Raw genomic sequence first — 20,266 nt, 5'->3', positions numbered from 1 at the left:
CAACCTATTAATGTATGGGAGGTACTTCGCTTTCATGACAGTGATAATGCTGTGATTTATCATTTTAGGAAATTTGACAAGATCTGCAGTTTCAAAGATCCTTCGTATTCCTGAGACCACCAAACACACAGATGAATACATTGAAATATGAGAGATCAGGGGCTTTATAAGACTTGGGAGGGGTTTCCTCAATTACCAACATTGATCATCTCAATGCTACCTTGGATGCTTGCACTAACTATCAATTGCTTGCAGCTCAGATCCCTGACGAGTTACTAAAGCCCTTTCTGTGACATTGTAGCATCCTACTTAGGGTGATACGTAGTCTGATACTTGTGTAGCACATCATCTTGAGAAAAAAGTGACCTAGCTGAGTTGTAAATTGAAATGTGCGGGTATCATCACTAGCTTTTGGGCATGAATTCCCAGCTCTCCTGAAATCCCTCAAACTGCAAGGGCTACCCTATGTCATTTTGTTCTCTAATTAAATAGTTCTCACTCCAGTGCAAGCAGTAAGGGCTCCCCAGTATCATTGTGATCTCTAATTAAATGGTTGTCACTCCAGTGAGGATGCTGTCCAGGATAGAGACTATGAAGGAAGTTGGTTTTCTCCTTTTTGGATTGTTGTCTTATATTTGCAGTTTTGTGGCTCGTGTAGACGTTCACAAGCTTAAAAGCAGTCTTTAACTGCAGTACAGAGAGAAAACAATGACCATGGTGAATTCACAAACAAGCAGTATTTACCTGCAGATTCCTCGGATTTTGAACATCCCAGGTGGCAGACTAATTACATAAACTTTTCAATAGCTTTCTATGTTGGTGAGAGGCACTCCCTTCTTTTCGGTGTCTGAAGCGACATCATTGTGATATCACTGGAGCCATAAAGCACTCAAACCAGCACCATGACATTGGTTCACTTTTTTCTGACACAAATTCAGACCGTCAACTTTCCTCAGGGAACACTTCTATGTTTGCCGAATTCAAATCAGAATTGTAGGTGCAGAACATGATGTAATTAGTCAAACGTTCAGGGTTTAAAACTTGCAGGGACTATGATGGAAAAAATGCATAGCACAGACCTACACAACATCTGTCTCCGGTGCTTAGGGTCAGACTACGACATGAAGGTCTGCATCTCCTGCTGGAGTATGCATCCCAACACTATCACGGAATGTGAGGCCCAGCTGTCCAGTGCCCAAGCTCAGGAAGAACATTGAGCCAAGTGGAAATACACACCAAGATCAAGATTTTCAGTCAGTGGTGTCATCTGAGTTATCTAGAAGAAACCATAAAAAGATGCGGTAATGCAACTTCAAGCTACAGATACGTTGCAAGGACAGTCCCCTGCTCTGCAAGACTCCTCTTCAGAACTGTAGCTTGTGGAACTTCCAATCGAGGATCCGATTCCTGCAGCACACTCTGATCTGGTGCAGATCCAGAAATTGCTACAGCCTGCAGTGCTATCTCCAAGGCCCCTAGCTCGGTCAGCCGTTCCTCGAATTGCCCAACATTGATCCTGCACTTTTCTTCAGTGCGATGTGTGATGCCATGTCCCATTTGGTGCACCTTTGGTCCCCATGATCCTCTGAACAATGCCTTCGGTACACTGCCAACACCATATCCTTTTGTGCTGATCCTTCCTCTTGTAATGCTTGCTGTGACTGTGGCCTCAGCCCACCTTCGTATCGATCACAAACGCCACCTCCACTTACCATATTTCCAGGTTCCCCTCACTCAGCGCTGGACCAGCCTTCACAACAATTGACATTACTACCAGTCCCATTGCCTCTGATGGAATTTCCAGACAGATTAAGTAGAGTGGGTCAGCTTCTCATAGAAGAGGTACAATACTGCTTTTCAGACTCTGAGCCGTGCAAAGACTCCTTCTCTGATATGGACAATTGGGATGAACAATCAGAGAAAAAGTGGGTCTGGACTTCCACACATCTGAATGAGATTGGTCAGTTCTGTAGTAGGGGATCTCTGTGTATAGTCATAATCTAGTGAATAGTCCCGCCCATGTGCGCGGACCCCGGAGCAATAAAAATAATCTCTTAAGGTGTCAAATCATGCAGACCTGCATCCACCTTTAAGAGAGAATTTAATTTAAAGACAGATAATGCAGCCTATACCCACAGGCTACACTGTCCAGTACTTCAACTAGAATTACACCAACATCCACAAACAGCACTGCCTGTCCAGCTTTTCTCCACACAGGAAAAAACCCTGCCTCTACCAGCAAAAGCCTCTGGAATGATAGAGAGGAAGGAATGGACAGACAAGCCCCATAGGCTGCCATTATGTGGCTGAGAACAGGATACTGTGCCTTTAAGAAAACTTTCCAGATTTCCAGAACCTTCCCAGTATCCCAGAATGCACAGCAGGTCCCTTCTACCTTCAGTTCTTTTTTCCGGCTCCTGCTAGCAGGACCCTGGAGCAGTAGCTCTTCATTTTTTGAGCTTTTATTCATTTTTAGTGATTTTTTTTCTGGATTTTGAAGTTTCACTCGACGTCTTTGGCCTTTTTCGCCATTCTGCTGTGGTTTTTTAGCAGAATTTCTGCAGTTGTCTTGTCTCTATACAAGGGCTTTGACTGCGGTAGGAGATAAAGGCCACAGCTGAAGCTCACAGAGTTTGTCTTCTGTGCTTGCCTGTGTCTTATGTCTTTGACACCTGTCTAGGCATCTTCTTCAGCCTCTGGGTAAGGAGAGGGTAGCTCCTCTACCACGTCCCATGCTGTGGTCAGCATCGAGGACGGTGACGTCGAGAGCAGGTATGACACCGAAGGCTCTCCCATCGCCCCAAGAAAAAGCCCACGTCAAGGAGGGCTTGACGTCGAGGGCTTGACGTCGAGGGCTTGACGTCGAGGGCTTGACGTCGAGGGCTTGACGTCGAGGGCTTGACGTCGAGGGCTTGACGTCGAGGGCTTGACGTCGAGGGCTTGACGTCGATGCATGACGTCGATGCATGACGTCGATGCATGACGTCGATGCATGACGTCGACGGCGATGCTTGACGTCGATGGCGATGCTTGACGTCGACGGCGATGCTTGACGTCGACGCCGACGCTTGACGGCGGCGCCGACGCTTGACGGCGGCGCCGATGCTTGACGTCGACGCCGATGCTTGACGTCGACGCCGATGCGTGACGTCGACGGCGATGCTTGACGTCAACGGCGACGCCGAGGCTTGACGTCGACGGCGATGCTTGATGTCGACGGCGATGCTTGACGTCGACGGCGATGCTTGACGTCGACGGCGATGCCGATGCTTGACGCCGATGCTTGACGTCGACGGCGATGCTTGACGTCGACGGGGATGCTTGACGTCGACGGCGATGCTTGACGTCGACGGCGATGCTTGACGTCGACGGCGATGCTTGACGTCGACGGCGGTGCTTGACGCGGCGATGCTTGACGTCGACGGCGGTGCTTGACGTCGAGGCGACGCTTGACGTCGATGCGACGCTTGGCGTCGACTGCGATGCGATGCTTGGCGTCGACGCGATGCTTCGCGTCGATGCTTGACGTCGAGGCGCAGTGATACGCGACGTCGAGGCGATGCTTGACGTCGAGGCGATGCTTGACGTCGAGGCGATGCTTGACGTCGAGGCGATGCTTGACGTCGAGGCGATGCTCGGCGTCGAGGCGCAGTGATGCTCGGCGTCGAGGCGCAGTGAAGTGAGGGTCGACACCGCTGTGGTGGTGACGTCGCAGTGATGGTGATGTCATGGGGAGGTCCCGTTCTGGACCTCGCTCCGTAGGGAGCCTATCATCATAGGCGGGGACTTCGTTTTCCCGGCAACGTCGACTCTCGACGCTGAGCTGGGGTTGGACGCAGAGGAACCCTTCGGAGTCGGGGGCTACTTATACGTGGTCCGCTCAGAAGCGAGGGACTTTGGTCCCTTCGCTTAGTTGGGAGTGTCTGCGTACCGGCTCACCATCTAGGTCGCCTCCTGCTCCGCCCCCACGGGTGATACCACGGGGATGCCACAGAATTCTCTCCGGCTCATCTCCCATTCTCCGAGGGGCCTGTGGCTCCTCAGCCGGCATCGGTCCCATGGACTCCGCTGTCTTCCATAAGATCCCGTCGTCACCGTTATGGAAGGTCTCGGGTCAGGCATGCCAGGGATGCATCTTCCGTGAGTAGGGAGAGGGGCTCTCCTGCTCTTACGAATTTCCCCCTTAGCGGGTTGTTCACTGGTGTGTGGTTCTTGACTTCCAGTAAAGGAAATTTCGTATGCGGTCACCGGCCAGTGGATTCTGGCTTCGGAGCGGCCTGTATAGTTGACATCGGTGATGCGTAAGACTCTACAGATGAAACCTCTTGCTGGGCCGTTGTGCTAAATCCCTGTGTGAGGTCCTTCCCCAAAGGGTGGATCTCCTGCCCAGAGACAGGGATAGTCTAGAGGGCATGATGGGATATCTTCTTCGGCTCTGCAGCAGATATTTCGCTTCAGGCGAAACCTGGGCGTCGCCATGGTTTTGTTCTACGGCGACATACTCGTCTTTGTCTGACATCTCTGAAGCCTGCGGCACAGCAGGGTGTTTCTAATCTCCCGCTCTCTGCCGCAACTCTTGTGCTCCCATGTGGATAGCGAGGTGGCCTGCATGAAGGCCGAGGCAGAGGCTTTGAAGGCTGTAGGTGGGGAGGGGCATGGAGAACGGCTTAAGGCCGCCTGCCCTCTCCAGCGGCGGTATGCCTCCCAGATTTTGTTTCTGCGGTCTCGGGCCGCCATTGAATCATTCAGGTGCTGACTGTCGTACGACTCTTCCAGTTCTCCTCCAGCCCCTCCAACTCAATCGCGCTAGATGCGCGAGTTAAAGAAAGAGGCCACCACCCTCTTCCAGTAAAGGAAGATAGGATCGGCTCCTCGGGGACGGAATGGAATGGGATGGTACTCGCTGTTCCTTCTAGTGTGCAAGGGAGACATGACCGAGTTTGGACCCGTGTTCGGCGTGCGACAAGCCGACTCGGGGGGTCAAAGAGTAATAAATTCCGTTGGAGGTCCCTGCATTAGATTTCCCCTCAACTTCATCAGGGAGACGTACTATGCGCATTAGATCTGGAGGCCACAGATTCTCACGTACCCCTGGCGGGGAAATTATCGCGAGTTCCTGCTTTTCACAGTGGGCAACGACCATTATCATTGCGTTGTGCCTCCTTTCGGCCTGAAGCCAACACCTCGGAATGTTCCATACGCAAGGATGTAGTGGCTGCGCATATGAGAGTAACAGTGTCTTTGTCTATCCGTTTCTGGACGACTGGTTGATCAAGGCAGCTACTTTCAGGTAGCGCGCCTGCATTTCACTCGGACTTTCTCTCTCTTACTTCGTTTGGGCCGCCGCACCAACCTCACGAGGTCTGTCTTGGCTCAACAACTGTGTGTCCTTCGGAGGGGAGACACTCTTCGATCCTTCGGACGGCTCGAGTTCTCATAATCATGCCCTCCCCAACGGTGGGGCCGGTCTCGCCTCTGACGATTGGTTGATCAAGGCAAACTCCTTCTCGGAAGCACAAGCGCACTTCCAGAAGACGTGCGTTCTCTTGAACAAGCTGGGGTTGCACATCGACGTGTCCAAGTCTGTCCCGACGCCGGTCCAGTGCATACAGTACGTGGGGGCCTCCATCTCTACGCTGTCAGTAAGCGTGTCTCCTTCGGAGGAGGGACGAGTGTCACTCCTTCGGAAGACTCAGGCCCTTATGACCGCTCCATCGACACAGTGAGGAAGGTGTCTTCGCTGCTGGGATCGATGGCGTCATGTATCTTCCTCACACATGGCTGCACATGAGGCCACTGCTGGAGGGCTTGGAGGATCAGTGGGATCAGAGGACAGGTTTCTTGGACGACAAGATACGGCTGTCGCTACATGCTCTTCAGTCTCTGAAGTGGTGGTGTTCGGTGGAAAACCTCCTCAGGGGGTTCCCTGCCACAAGGTCATTCCCACGAAAAGTGTCGTGACGGATGCGTCTCTCCAAGGCTGGGGAGTGCATTCCGGGGACTAGCAGATTCAGGGAACGTGGTCCCCGTTGGAGTCGACGTACCACATCAATTTCCTGGAACTCAGAGCTGTCTTCCTGGCACTGAAGGCCTTCCTGCCGTCTTTCCAGACCAACTCGCTGCTGATACGGACGGACAATACAACCGCTATGTATTACCTCAACAAGCAGGGGGGGGTCGAGATCGCGTACTCTGTCGCAGGAGGCGCAGGCGACCTGGCACTGGCTTCTGGCCCGAGGGCTGACGATTACGGCCACGCATCTGCCAGGGGTGCAGAATGCTCAGGCAGAAGCACTGAGCGGGCTGCTTCAGGAAAACCACGAATGGGTCATAAACGACGAAGTACTAGGAGAAGTCTTCGCAAGGTGGGGGACTCCAGACGTAGATCTGTTCGCCACCGCCGTAACCAGCAAATGCCGAGACTTCGCATCCAGGTACTACCAGCGGGGGACGCTGGGGAATGCGCTTTCGATCGATTGGTCGAACAGCTTTCTGTACGCTTTTCCACCCATTCCCCTGATTCCGGCAGTGCTCATCAAGCTGTCCCAGTCCAGGGCGCGGATGATCCGGATCGCCCCGGAATGGCCCAGACAGTGGTGGTTCACGGACCTGCTTCACCGGTCTCTCCTTCCTCGCATACGGTTGCCGTGCAGGCCGGACCTTCTCACGAAGTTCGGGGGCGGATGGTGCACCCCAACCTCTCGTTTTTGAGTTTGGCGGCATTGAGATTGGTCAGTTACCTCCTAAGAAATGTATCCAATGTTTCGGGATTTCCTTGTAAATCAAACAATTGAATCTGTTCAACCCATCTGTCTAGGGGAGAACAGATTCAGTATTGATTTGGTATGAGGCCACGGAGCCCATCACTATTCCTAGTCAAACTGCAAATCTTTGAGAGCCTTAGGGCCCACTGTTTCTTAACCTGTGGCATGATTCTTCTTGCGGCCTCTAAACGGTGCGCTTCAGTTTTTTACCCCCTCTTGGACCTGATGAAGACCCTAGGATAAGGATTAAATTACCTTGATTGTATATAGGGGTCGAAACGTCAACAGTCTTATGTTACTTTGGAAGCATAGTCAACAGAGATTAATTATCTGCGGCTACAATTTGCATGTTTGATGTATTCATTTGCCATCATTAGGGTAGATAGGTTTCAGCTGTATCTGATGTATATATTGCACATTGCCTTTCCTTTCCTACAACCCTCACTAGCACAGATTCTTTCCCGACCACTCTATCCCCTTCTCCGAGCACCATTTTAATTAAATGTACAGACAATAATGCTGTCTTTAATAATCATGTGTTATAATTAAAATCACATTTGTTTGAATTTATCAAGGTGTTATCTGAATAACTCAATCTCGCATCTTGTAAAATTTATTTCCACTGTGACCGCTCTTTTATGTACTGTTTGCTACCCGGGTCCAGTGGTATTTCGGGCTACCCCATTATTACTTAACTCGCTAAAAGGATTGCTGTTCTGCTGCTCTGAAGGTCTGCTGCCCTGCTGTGCTGCCCTGCTGCCTGCTTCCCTCTTGCCTGTGTGAGAAGGACTGGCTCTGCCTCTGTTTAACCCAAAACCCCAAACCCCAGAGTGACTCCAAGGGCTAGTTGTCTGGCCTCCTGACTAGAGCTTCAGGGACAGAAGGCTCCAACAACTTTGAGCCCAGCACCTGGACTCTGCCACCTTTGAGCCCTACTCTGCCAAGTGGTGCCACCCCTTTCCTGAACCCTTGGAAATGGGCCTGAAGATGCTCTGCCAGCCCATCTGTGGATCTAGCAGAAGTGATGCATCTCCTCTGTTGTACAAAACTTTCCAGATACCGACCCTTGCCTCGCAAATTTCTTGTCTATACCAGTCTCCACAACGATTCAGCACCTTGCATTGCAGCCTCACAGCACTTCGGAAACAACGCATCGCCTTGGCTGTGCGACGCATCCTCAGTGCAGGGCCTCTCAATGCTCTGCAACCAGGATTTGAGGTACTCTTGTTAAGCTGGCCTAACTGGGTCCCTGTAGCCGGCCCGCGCTCTATCGATGTCGGCCTAAACTTATGACTTTGTCCCAGTTTGATCTATTTTTCTACATCTGGTGTGGGATCATTTTGTGATGTTTTTACTGTATTACTGTTTGATGTGTTTCACAAATACTTTACCATTGCCTCTAGGTTAGGCCTGACTGCTCTGTGCCAAGCTACCAGGGTGTTGAGCACAGGCTAATTTGGGGTTTGCTTGTGACTTTACCCTCACAATAATTGTTGCTTCTGGGTGAGCAGGGGTTTACCCCCTCAAACAGCAACCCAAGAAATGCATGGAGTGACATGTGGTAATCAGTGTGCCTGAAGATGCTGAGAGCATTTATGATTCTTTGGTAACCAAAATGCGAGGAACCGGAATGTATTCGATGATTAAGGAACATTCCTGAAGACGATCTGGAGGCATTGCCAGATGTAATGCCCATAGTGAAGAGGTATATCGTGCTTTTGTATTCAGAACAAGCTAATTTTTGATAATGGTTTTGAGTCTCTTATTTCTTACTCTCATGTAACATATTTCCTTTTTCATTTTTTCTCTATATTTTGTCAATTAGAGGTCCAGGGATGAGAAGGGGAGGGTGGTTTGGATCATGGAGGGCTTCAGAAATCTGTTATACCGCCAATAGAAGTGTTGCTGGGTGTTTGCCCTCTGCGTTTCTTTGGGGGGCAATTCCTTCGCAAAATTCAATACAGTTTAAAAAAAAAAAATCATCCCTGTGCACTTTCATGGTTGACAGATCATCAGGTGACTCACCGTCATGGTCAGTCTACTCCTATGTGGTAAAGTTTCCTGAAATTTATATCAACAGTAGTCTCCCAAACCTAATACCCCACTTCTTACTGGCTTTGTGCACAGTTTTTGATGGATAATATAACTCGATATGGACAGAGTATCTGCTTGTCATGTTCTTGGAGAGCACCGACTTCTTTAGTATTGGGCCTGTTTCACTGCTCCTTGGCTTCTGTTTTGGGGTACTATATCTGTAATATTCCAAGATCTGTTGAAGTTATTTTTGCTTTTTTCCAGTTCAGATTTATGTTAATGTTCATAGACCTCCTTTGTGTTTTGCACTAAGTATTGGCAACAGCAAAACATAATCGAGAAACACTACAACAGTGGTTCTTTTGTTATACGTTTTGAATCCTTCGCTTAAGTAGATGGCCAGATATTCCCCAGCAAACATGGTTTTATCACTACTGAAATCGGCTATATTAATGCTAACTCCACAATCTGTATTGTAGAACACTGACATGCATTGTCTTTGTTTTTTGTTCCAGGCCATGCGGACTCTAAATTGGAAGCACCACCTCGGACTGGTGAACCTGGACGTGGAACTGGCCGATAGAACTCTGTCTCTCTCCGTGTCTCCTGTGCATGCAGCGATCATCCTGAACTTCCAGAATCAGAGTGAGGCTCGTGGGCGTGATGTCCTATGACCAGGGGAATGGAGGTGGGCAGGCCAGGCACCAGTTGAGCTAAGTCCCTGCCTTTGCTACAGCGGAGTTGAGAAGCATTCGTTCCATATTCCATATTCCCTTGCTTCTGAAGTTATGGTGAATCTGAACTTAATGGCCTAGGCAGCAGGCCTTTATTGAACCTGCTGCAGTGGTGAATGTAAACATGGAGCTGTGCATTTCTTGTTCTATTGTACATGGTAGAATCACTGTACACTAATTGGGTTTGTCTTGCATTAAATCACTGCAAAGGCAAAATTGCGTAATCCTGCAAGAGTGATAGAGGGAATGTTATGACCACAATGTAAAATTGAAATGGAATATTGGTGCCCTTGAGCTCCAATATTTAGATTGTATTTATTTCCAAAAGTTTATTGAAGTTCCATACGTTCTTTTCGATATAGTAAATTAAAAGAAAACATTACAGTCTTTGGTATTAAATGTGATGTTAAAAATGAATGTATGACCGCACATGCAATCAACGTATCCCCTACAACTATCTTTAGGCAAGTATGCTGTGCAAAAGTTAGCAGTGCACTATGGGCCAGCCCAGTTGTGTTTCTGCTGTAAACAATGCTAGCATTTATGGGACTAGATTTTTCATAATTATTAGAATCCTTATAGCTGAGAAATTTTTCCCAAGCAAAAATGTCAGTGCTATTTTGTGCAGTCATAACTAGTAGAGGTGAGACATCAATTTTATAGGAGTTGGTTGTCCCAGGTAGAATGAGGGCGCACAAGGCCACTTCGATAGGAAGTAGGGAGTGATTTCAGCCCAGCAGAGGTAAAATGTGACCATCACAGAGTTAAATGAAATTGATATAGCAGGGAAAAAAACCTTGAGTCATATTATAAAATGGAGTTGAACTGGCAACAAAAGAATGTCAAGTAGGCACATATTACAACATGAAACGTAAGTTAAGCACCTGCCCGCATGCAGACATGAACAGAAAGGTCAAGGCTCAGTTCTGTAGCTACCCTGCAGCTATATAAAAACAATGAAAAATAACAGTATGAAATAAAGAAGATTCTTGCACAGGTTGAGCATGGTTAAGCAGCTGCAAATGTGCAATACAATACTTACGTAAAAAATAAAAACATAAATGGTATCTAAGTTCCAAAAGGAAACACAACACAAAGTGCGTTGGATGTGACTTATTTAGGGGTACAACTTGGAATACAAAGGTGACAAGATTCACTGTCCAGTGACAGATGTTCTGCATTTAATTACTGTATATGTAAGACTGCTATCTGCACTGTTCACGCTAAAGATGAAAAGGCATTAAAAACTGAGAAGGAAGTAAGATACAATATAACCTAGGTACTAAGCAATACATTAGCTCTCGAGTGAAAAGTAATTTGCTGCCACTGCAAAATATTCCATGGATAAAGCCAGGTAAGCAGCCAGCCGATCCAGGTGACGTGGTTACAGATATATTGGACACTGCAAGTAGTCATTCAAGCGTTGAACTACTCTATGGGTTCATCCAAACTAGTTCATTGGATGCAAGTGCAAAATCAGGAGATCAGTTAGTTTTCGCAATCCGGTCAAAAATCACTTTAGACTCTGTTTATAAGTGCGGCTTACAACCTCCCTTGTGTCACAGTCTGCTGCAAATGGTTCATGCTGAATATTTTAGGCAAGGATTTATGGTGTATTGATGCCAAGTTCTTGTTGTGATACTTAATGGTTTTGAGTTGAAAGTAAAATGGTTATTTTGAAACCAGAAATCGATTCTATTTCCAGAACTGATGTCTGTCACAGCCTGCAACTCTTAATTGCATTACAAGAGCAAGTTAGTGTTCTTTTGTTATTTTTACAGTCAGCAGTGGTGGCCGAGATACCACATTGTAACATCAAGGCAAACGAGGTTTGCTGGCTCTGAAAATGACCTGACCGTTATGACAGCTTGACCTCCACAATTAACTGTGCTGTGTTACCATTTGCCCCTATTACCTTTTATAAGCTTCTAGAGTGAAAGACTATTGGCTTATTTTCAATTCCTTGGGCCTCCCTACCCAACGAAAACCAGTACACCATGGATAGGAGTGATGTTATATGTTTCTACCTTGATTGAACAGCCTTTAAGATCGGTTCAACTTGGTTAAAACGGGTGGACGGCAGATCATTCTGCCTGTAAGACTCCCTTTGAACGCTGTATGGTTTTTATCCATTTCGTATAGCAATGCATGTCCTTACTCCTCTGGACGGCATCTGTGCTCGGTTTACCAGTTCTAAGACTGTTTCAGAGGTATTTTTCAAGCAGGTTTAATGGAAGCCTCCTACTATCTGCTTGCATTAGTCATTCAATTGTCTTTGAAGAGTAATGATTATTTTCACAAATAATTTTGTGTGTAGTTTGGGCTGTTAACAATGTGTCCCTTTTGTTAAAGTTAGGAGAGAGCCACAGTGTATGCAGGAATAGTAGTACTCTTGCATTTCAATTAACATTCTCCCTCCATTCCCTTGAGCAAGTGGCATAATCTATCCGAACAAGCTTATAATAACAGAGCTGACATGAGTGAACAGCTTCCGATCTGTGTGCCTCATGCATGCACTGAACCACGTCCTTACAGCCTTTGTTCTAACAACTTAAAAAGTTGTTTCCAATCCCCTCAATAGGTCACAGTTGTGCCATGAGAAATGGAGTATAGGAGTACTAATATCGCCATAAAGGTACCTCTGTTCTTCTCTAGCTGTACCTTTATTCTTCTCTGGCCGCCCTCTAGCCACCTTTCTCCAGCCCTCTTCTTTCCTAAAGAAACAAGACTATTGTCTATGAAGTGCAATTGTTCTCGTCTTTCTTTCATTCTCCACCTCCAACACCAAGAGAAATAAGTGTTTATTTCTAAATGCACTATATTCAACATTTTCACCATATGCAGGAAAATATTTTTGAAAGTGAATTTACGGAAGAAGTCCATGCAGACAAGAACCCTTTGCGTGGAAAGTAAAGTCACTTGTGTGTTTCAACATATTTGTATTCTATGTGTAGCTTTTGAAATGCTATTTGACTGGTGACATAGATTGTCGTCCTGTTTTCTAGGTACGTGGACACTGGAGGAACTAAGTGAGGCAGTAAAGGTACCAGCAGCATCACTGAGGCGGAAGATGACATTGTGGCTCCAGCAGGGCGTGCTACGTGAGGAGCCTCAAGGAACATTCACAGTGATTGAAGAGGAGCAGAAAGATAGAGCTGAGAAAGTTGTCCTAATAGACAGTGATGAAGAGGGAGACTCAGCCATGGCTTCTCAGGCTGACCAGAAGGAGGAGGAGCTCCAGGTTTGTTTTCAGATTCGTTTATTTATCAATAGCACATGGTCTGTTTTTAGAATAATCACTATCCAACATCATTAGTCTGAGTCTGATGCATGATATTGAAAGAGCCGAATAACAGTTACTGAAATGTAAAACTACCTTACCTAAGTGTTTATTTTTAATTTACAATTGAGATGTAGGTCAATTTTACTGAAAGGCCCCTGCTGGAGCAAGAAATCAGTTTAAATAATATGGTTTATCGTCGCTTTCTCTCTTACAGAGGGATGATCCACGCTCTTCTCTTTTTTTTCCTGTTATTCTTCTCCTTGGTCAAAATATGCACCGGACCTTGGCGTCGTATTTGAGAATTAGGAGCAAATCATCACATAAATCATACCCACAATATCTATTCCTAAGTTCAGTCAGTAATGAGTTTGTTAGTTTTAAGGGTTTTATTTCCACCCAAGGTTTAGTAAAATCCTTTTATTTATTTAGAATTAGGAGCAATTCACTACATAAATCATATTCACAATGTCTGTTCAGTCAATAATGAGAGTTTCAGTTCGTTTTAAGAGTTTTATTTCCACTCAAGGTGTAGTAAAATCTTGTAATGTATTCAATTAGTTCAGTTATCAGAATCGATAATAAAAGAATGGTTAGATCAAAATCATAATAATGCATCAAGCGCATTCCATAAAGGAAAGAATCACTATTCTAAGAATAGGGTAAAAAGGTGTCAGTACGAACACTTGAAGAGTTCCAGTTCGAGTGAAAGAGTGAAATAGAGCATAACGCTCAAATTCAATTAATCAATTACAGCTGAACTTCCACTAAAGAGAGGTTTATGAAACTCAATCTCAAAGTGAAAAGGCAAAATAACCATGCAGTAGCAACTACAGTCGGCAATAAGGTTCAGAAATGTGACAAAATCCACTTCCTGCATTCAGTATTAAGCCTTTAGGATTCAGCCTCAGGAGTGGATGTGAAAAAGTATAAGGGTAATGGTGTATGGGTCAAAAGCGTTAATATACTCTAGGAACACACATTAATATAAACAGTGGAAAAGAAATGTTGCAGTCCATGTTGCATATTATCCTCCTCTCGTCCAATCAATTTTCGGTATCTTCTGAGAAGAGGCTCACTCCTTTTTTTTCCCCACTATACGAGACCATGAACTACAGACCGTTAGGTAGTTGAAACTAAGTTATTACTATGACTATATGTTTTACGACCTCTTTTCCCACGATCATGGCTGCATTTCAAACCTTTTAATAAAACAGTGTATGTTAGCTAAACAATGAACTATGCAAAATCGAAACACCAGCTTTAAAGAGAAATTATATTTATTTAGCACCGCATCTTCGGTTGTAAAATGAGGAAAAATAGGTTAAAAGGGTCAATATTTAAATTCTAGCAGTACATTTCTTGTGCAATTATTATTTTTTAATAATTCCACTAAACAATAAGGTTCTTTAGCAAACATTTAAAACATTCTTATTAACCAGATTTTTTTTTCAAGAGATTAAAGGCATAGTCATGGAAAGATAAACATTTTAAATATTGTATGCATGTTTCAGTACATCTACTCAAGCCAGTTGTGAAGCAAAGCTGCTTTAGGCATTTAAAGGCCTAATAAAAGAAGTATAACTGCTTACCACAAAATTTCACGTTTTTAAATGTCTTTTTGGTTTAGTATAAGTTGCATGTGGAGTAGTGTGGCTCACTGGTTAGAGGCAGCAGACCCGGAAGCAGAGGACGGCCCGGGACCAGGGTTCAATTCCCGACGCGGCAGGGTCTTGGACCAGGGCCAGCGGACTCGATAATTCTCGCCTCGGTGCCTACTCTAACCAGGGATCACACTCGGCAACTCTGGGCATTAGCTTGCCTCATCTCCACAACGGCCCCCCACATTCGCCGGGGATGCCTGGTTTCACCTTGGAGATACCCATGAGGGACCATCTCACAGGGATAGCCAGGACGGGTTCCCCAGCGGTCTACAGTGCCACGACGCCTCGGCAGCAGTGCGCTTTACAAAAAACACATACATACACATACATGTTAATACTACACATGTGAATTTAACTATATTTTAATTTTTAATAAAACTCCTCATCGCCCCCTGTAATGCTTTCAGAGGGGTAGAAGGCAAGAATCCAATTTCTGGGTGAAAGAGCATAGTTTTTCGTAATGGTGGTAATTGTTAGGCCATTTCTCTGGGCCAAATGTGGTTCAGGGACTACAAGTCATTTCTTGTAGTAAGTACTGCTATTGTAATAGTTGCACAGTACTACTGCAGTCTCACTGAATTGAGCCTCTTTTTTAGAGGTTGACCTCTTAGAAAGTTAAAGCTTCCAGATATATAATGTGCAAAAATTATGTTTATTAGTTTTCTTAAGCACTCGAATACGCAGAGGTGTCTTGGCACTAGCTTTAAAATTTCATCCATCCGTTTATTGTTGTGCTTTAGATAAAGAAATAAGGCTTTGCTTTCTTGTTAAATTATTTTAAAGGAAGATTGCTTCATTTTGACATTATTCTCAGTTCAAGTGCAAATATATAAACAGTTTGTGTTATATCGATTTACACACGGAAGTGAAGGGGTCTTACCTACATACCACTGCTGTGTTTGTAGTTGCCTAAATACAGCCCCTTTTTATGTTTTAGGAGAATAGTTTCAGGCTTTTGGTAAGGGCAAATGGCACAGTATGCAGGCTACAGCCTTCGTTGAACCTGCCGACAGACATTGCAGCACCAGATTTAATAACGATGCAGTGGGAAAATGCCTGTTAGCAGGTTGGGAAGGGGAGTGGGAGTACAGGGTGGCATCCACCGTTCAAAAAACAAGCAACAAAAAGCGCCAATCAACGCAGGACAAATACCAGTGTCGAGAGAGTGTCAGTGTTTGCCATGCAGTGAAATGTCCGCAGCTCCATGGCACAGTTGAGTGTAGTTTAGTTCTCTATCAAGGTGGCACAATCCTTTCTTGAGAGCTGTGGAGAGTTAGGTCTTGCAGAGGCCACAGCCTAGTTCTAGGTGTTACAGTACTATTTTTGAAGTGAGCAGCATGTTCTGTAGGGGCAGTGGTGGCAGGGTGCAGAGTATAAGTTATTTAACTCTTGTGGTTGCAACCATGCAGTTCTGGGTGGTGTCAGAAGCTCGCACTACCAAAGGATGAGTAAACTTGGAGGGGCAGTAGCATAGCTGTAGTGAGGTAATGAAGGTCAGTGCTTCAACATGATCAAACGCACTGGAGAGTTACGAGGTTTCGCTGTATTATTGGGCTCAGCACACAGGAAGGCATTCTAGATTCACTGAAGAGAATGGATGGGAAGAGGCTGAGGCGATCCGCATCATCAAGAGCGGTTTGCTTGATGGCTTCTTGCGTCTCCAACCTGTGAGGAGTGCAGTCACTAACATCAGTCTTTTTTCCTGGAGACATGGAAAAATGTGAGGGAAGAGCTCCCTTCTCTGTTCACCAATCTAGGGATAGGCTGGGCACGGTCAATAGTCTCTACACACTTTTCTACTCAAAGGTCTGCATAACTTCACTTGGAACAGCTGAGCCTGCACATAGGAAAAGTTTGTCAGGTTTTCAGCATGCCAGCTCTGTACCCCCACTGTCTTTAAGTGTACAGCAGCAGGACTTTACCTTACCACTGTAGTGCATTTCCTTCTATGTCCAGAGAAACCGCAAACTATTTCTTCTCCTGTCCACTCCTTTCTCTGTTCACATACTCAAAGCTTCTTCATTTGTAAATGCGAACTTTGCTTGTATTTAGAAATGGTGACAGTTGCACCCAAGTCATCCTGGACTGTCAAATTCAAAGTTGTTTACGAACCTCTGAAATCATTACAAAATACATCTTTCTTGTGGCATTGATAAGTTACAAGGTGAATCAGCAAAAAACAGTTACTCTGTTTTTATGAGGTGGTAGGCATCATGTAATGTCTGGTGTATAATGGGTCAAGGACAGCTTCCCAAACAGTCATGGTCTGTTCCTGGGTTTTTGCATTTGATCAGAACAGTAGACCGGTTATGAAGTTGTATTTCAGGTCCCTGCACTTCCTACTCCACTGAAGGTGTCAAAACCAGATACAAACACTTGCCATTTAATGCTTTCAGATTGAGGTAGTGGGGGAGTGGTGATTGGAAGGAGGAGGACATGCAGGGAAGGGAAGACATCTGACCAGTAGCAGCTCATGATCTTGGAAATTGGCGGGGCATGGGATTTTTTCACAAATTTCAAAGAGCGAGCACGCAAAGTAAGTGAGCTGGACTGGCTAAAGGAGGATCAAAGGGTGACAAAGGATTCTCCCACAAATCACATTTTGAATAGATGGGATCAAATAGTGCATTTTACAGCACTTTTGTTCATATATCCTCAGGGCTTACCAACTCTTGTCCTCAGACCCCTAAGACCCTTTCCTCCTCAGGCCCACATTGCTGATCCCCCTCCTATATATCATTCAGTCTCCACAGGCTCATTTGTGGCTTTCACACAAGCGAAACCTCCTCCGCTCCACTTCATGTACCCGCTCTTGTACTCTTCATTAACCTGAGAAGCAATTTTGTATGTTCCTGGTGTCCCTCAATCTCCCTGTGCTTGTTAGGCTCTCCTCAGCCTCTTATCTCCTAGTTCCCGCATATTCCTTAACCCCTGGTATTTTGGCGTTAGTCTATGCGCTTCATGTATCAGACTCTCAGCTTCTTCACTCACTTCTTCAGCCTGCTAACACCCTCTACTCTTTAGACCCATCAACCAATGAGTTCCTTTGGCCTTCTCAACCCTCTTCAACTGATGGTACACCTCAGATAACCTTATACTCCTTGTCACTGGCATTGTCAATGTCAATGTCAAAGATTTTTGTATAGCGCACAAATCACCAAAGGTCGCAGGGCGCTAGCAACCAAGACAAAGAAACCGGGCAGTAACATGATATTGATGTGCCTAAGCTTTTTGAGAAAAGAGCCAGGTTTTCAGCTTTCTACGGAAGAGTGGATGGTCAGTTATGGAAAGTAAATCCAATGGAAGTCTATTCCATAGCATGGGAGCCTGGTATGAAAAGGAGCGACCTCCATTACGGGCGGTCCGGACACGGGGTTGAACAAGTAGAGGTCTAGAGCTAGACCGCAGCGAGGCATTCTGTCACTATTTTGCTGTCATTCTCTTTCTCTCTGTCTTTCTCACTCTAGTATCTGTCACTATCTCTCACCACTTTCTCTCGGTCACTCTTACTCTATTACTCTATCTTTGCCATTCTTTCAGTCACTGTCACTCTGTCATTCTGAGTCTGTCACTTTGTCTCTGACATGTATTGTCTGTCTGCCATTCACTCTTACTCTGTCATCTTCACTCATTCACACACTGTCAGTCTGTCATTTTCTCAAACCACTTGCTCTTAGTCACTCAGGCTGTCAATCACTACTTACTCAGTCTCACTCTTATACACTCTCATACTCACACTGTCACTCCCTTTCTGTCACTCATTCAGTATCTGAACGCACACCGCATTTGACATTTGTTTTTAATTTTACTTACCCTCCGCTGCCTGACTGTGCTCCATTGCTAGTTCTCCTCGTCTGCTGAAGTTCAGCCCATGGACAATCGTATTGCTGGAGACACATGGGCAGAGTGATTTGAAGCTCGGGCCGTGGACGGTCTCATTTGACCCTAGGCTGTTAATCGCACTGTAATTGTGACACTGGGCTTGCAATAGATTAGAGCCCCAAGAGCCAGTGCTCCTTTAGGGTGTTGGAAGGCCTGCAGGAAGGCCTACCTCCTGTCAAACAGAGCACTACCTTTCAGCTGTCTTAATGTACAAACTGTGCATGGCCGCATCAAGTCTTCCTTGCCGGCTAAGATATGCAGTTTGTGGGTGTTTTTACATTGTCAGTCGAGAGCCTGAAACAGCTTCAGACTCTCACACCAATTTGGCGAAAAGTCACACACAAACTGTGCATGTCTTATTTGGAGAGGAGAAATCGCGCCAGCTGTCATGCTCAGTTTGGATATGCTTTTTTGTACTGTCACTCAGACTCTGAAGTTGCAGAGCCTCATACTCTCATACCGGATAGGGGAGAAAAAAAGCAGGGAGAAGGAACGCCTAAATGGCCGTGTAGGGAGCTGCCATTACTACTAACCATCCTTACACCTTTAAAGCAACCTTCAACCTTGGGAGAACAAGGAGAAGCTTACACATTGTTACTCCGCCCCCTCAAGTATTCAAACATTGTTTTACATACTCTTCTTCACTCCATGCATTTAGAGAGACTACAAATATTTAAACAGGGCGATACAGTAGGCATTCTTCCCTATTGGGTGGAGGAAAAAGGCTCAAACCAAGTTCACTGCACAGTACAGCAAAATATAATATATACAGAGCTGACAAAAAGATGAAATGAGGTGCAGGATGGGACATGTGGCTGTAGAACCACAGTTTCCTACATACATGTGCATACCTGGCTTTATTACTGCTCAAGGGATATTTATGAAGTGGAATAATTTCACAGTTCTATTCACAGTCCTTAACTCTTTGATTATCAAGCCCCTCATTTTCAGGAGGGGGGGGGGGGGTTGACCAGACGTCGATGGAGTGAGTAGCACCGCTCAGAGCTCCGTGCTGGACCCTTCCCTTGACCTTGGAATGCTTTCTCCCCCTACCATGACTACAGAGGAGGGAGCGTCCAATGCTGTGGTGGTGCGAAGGGCGGCCGAGGTCTTGGGCCTTGAGCTCCCTTTAGTGGCAGTCAGGGCTAACCTTCTGACAGAGGTGCTTCAGCCTGCGGCATCCACATCTGAACCCCTATTGCCCTTCAATGAAGCCCCCACAGACGTCCTCCTGGGCACCTGGTCCAAGCCCAGCACGGAGGCTCCTGTGAAAAGGACATGTGCCCGCCGCCACCACACCCAGCTCCGGGCGACCCAGTGTTCCTCACCCAACACCCTTCCCCCCAAGAGTTTGGTGGTCCAAGCCTCTTCTTCAAAGGGTGCATTCCCTTCTTCTCCTCCAGATAGGGAATCCAAGAAGCTAGACCATCTTGGGAAGCACATGTTCCCTTTCTCCAGATTGACACTGCGGTCTGTGAATACCATCTGGGATACGGTTGCGCGGGTGCTGCCTTAGTGCCCGGAGGAGGCCCGGGTCATTCTTTCCCAGACAGTGGCGGATGGAGAGAGACGCAGCCAAATTCACAATAAAATGTTGACTGGATACCACCGACTCGCAGAACGATTGCCATGTCGGTAGTTCAACACCTGGCACTGGTGGTTCAAACCTGGCAGGTTCCCTGAACACCAGGGAGGACGAACTCAACCGTCGGTGTTTGGTCGATCACAAATGGCGTCTTCGCTCTGAGGTGCTGTAAGGTCTCTTTCAGTGGTAGGGAGAGCCTTGGTTAGATCTGTTCGCCACCGAATAGAACGCGCAATGTCAGCAGTACTGTTTTTTCAAGACGGCACTTGCTCGGCGACTCTTTTCTTCGCAAGTGGAACTGCGGCCTCCTGTACGCCTTTCCA

At 46.2% G+C, this 20,266-nt stretch overlaps 1 protein-coding gene across 2 annotated transcripts in view; it reads left to right on the top strand.

The window, feature by feature from the left end:
* Positions 1-20,266, top strand: part of ANAPC2 (anaphase promoting complex subunit 2) — a 284,740-nt gene that overhangs the window by 249,854 nt on the left and 14,620 nt on the right. The window contains exons 11-12 of one of the 2 annotated variants that reach the window (XR_014962878.1): positions 9,314-9,486; positions 12,538-12,773. Coding sequence is in view for 1 of the 2 variants with exons in the window: in XM_085610066.1 (XP_085466192.1) it covers positions 9,314-9,443; positions 12,538-12,773 (366 nt within the window). In the remaining variant the exon portion in view is untranslated. The remainder of the gene's footprint in view (positions 1-9,313; positions 9,487-12,537; positions 12,774-20,266) is intronic. The other variant, XM_085610066.1, reaches the window with a different exon arrangement.

Source organism: Triturus cristatus, chromosome 1_2, assembly GCF_964204655.1.
Source record: "Triturus cristatus chromosome 1_2, aTriCri1.1, whole genome shotgun sequence".
NCBI classification, from domain to species: Eukaryota; Metazoa; Chordata; class Amphibia; order Caudata; family Salamandridae; genus Triturus; species Triturus cristatus.
Note: the sequence above shows the minus strand (reverse complement) of the source record. Positions and strands in the feature narration are given on the sequence as shown.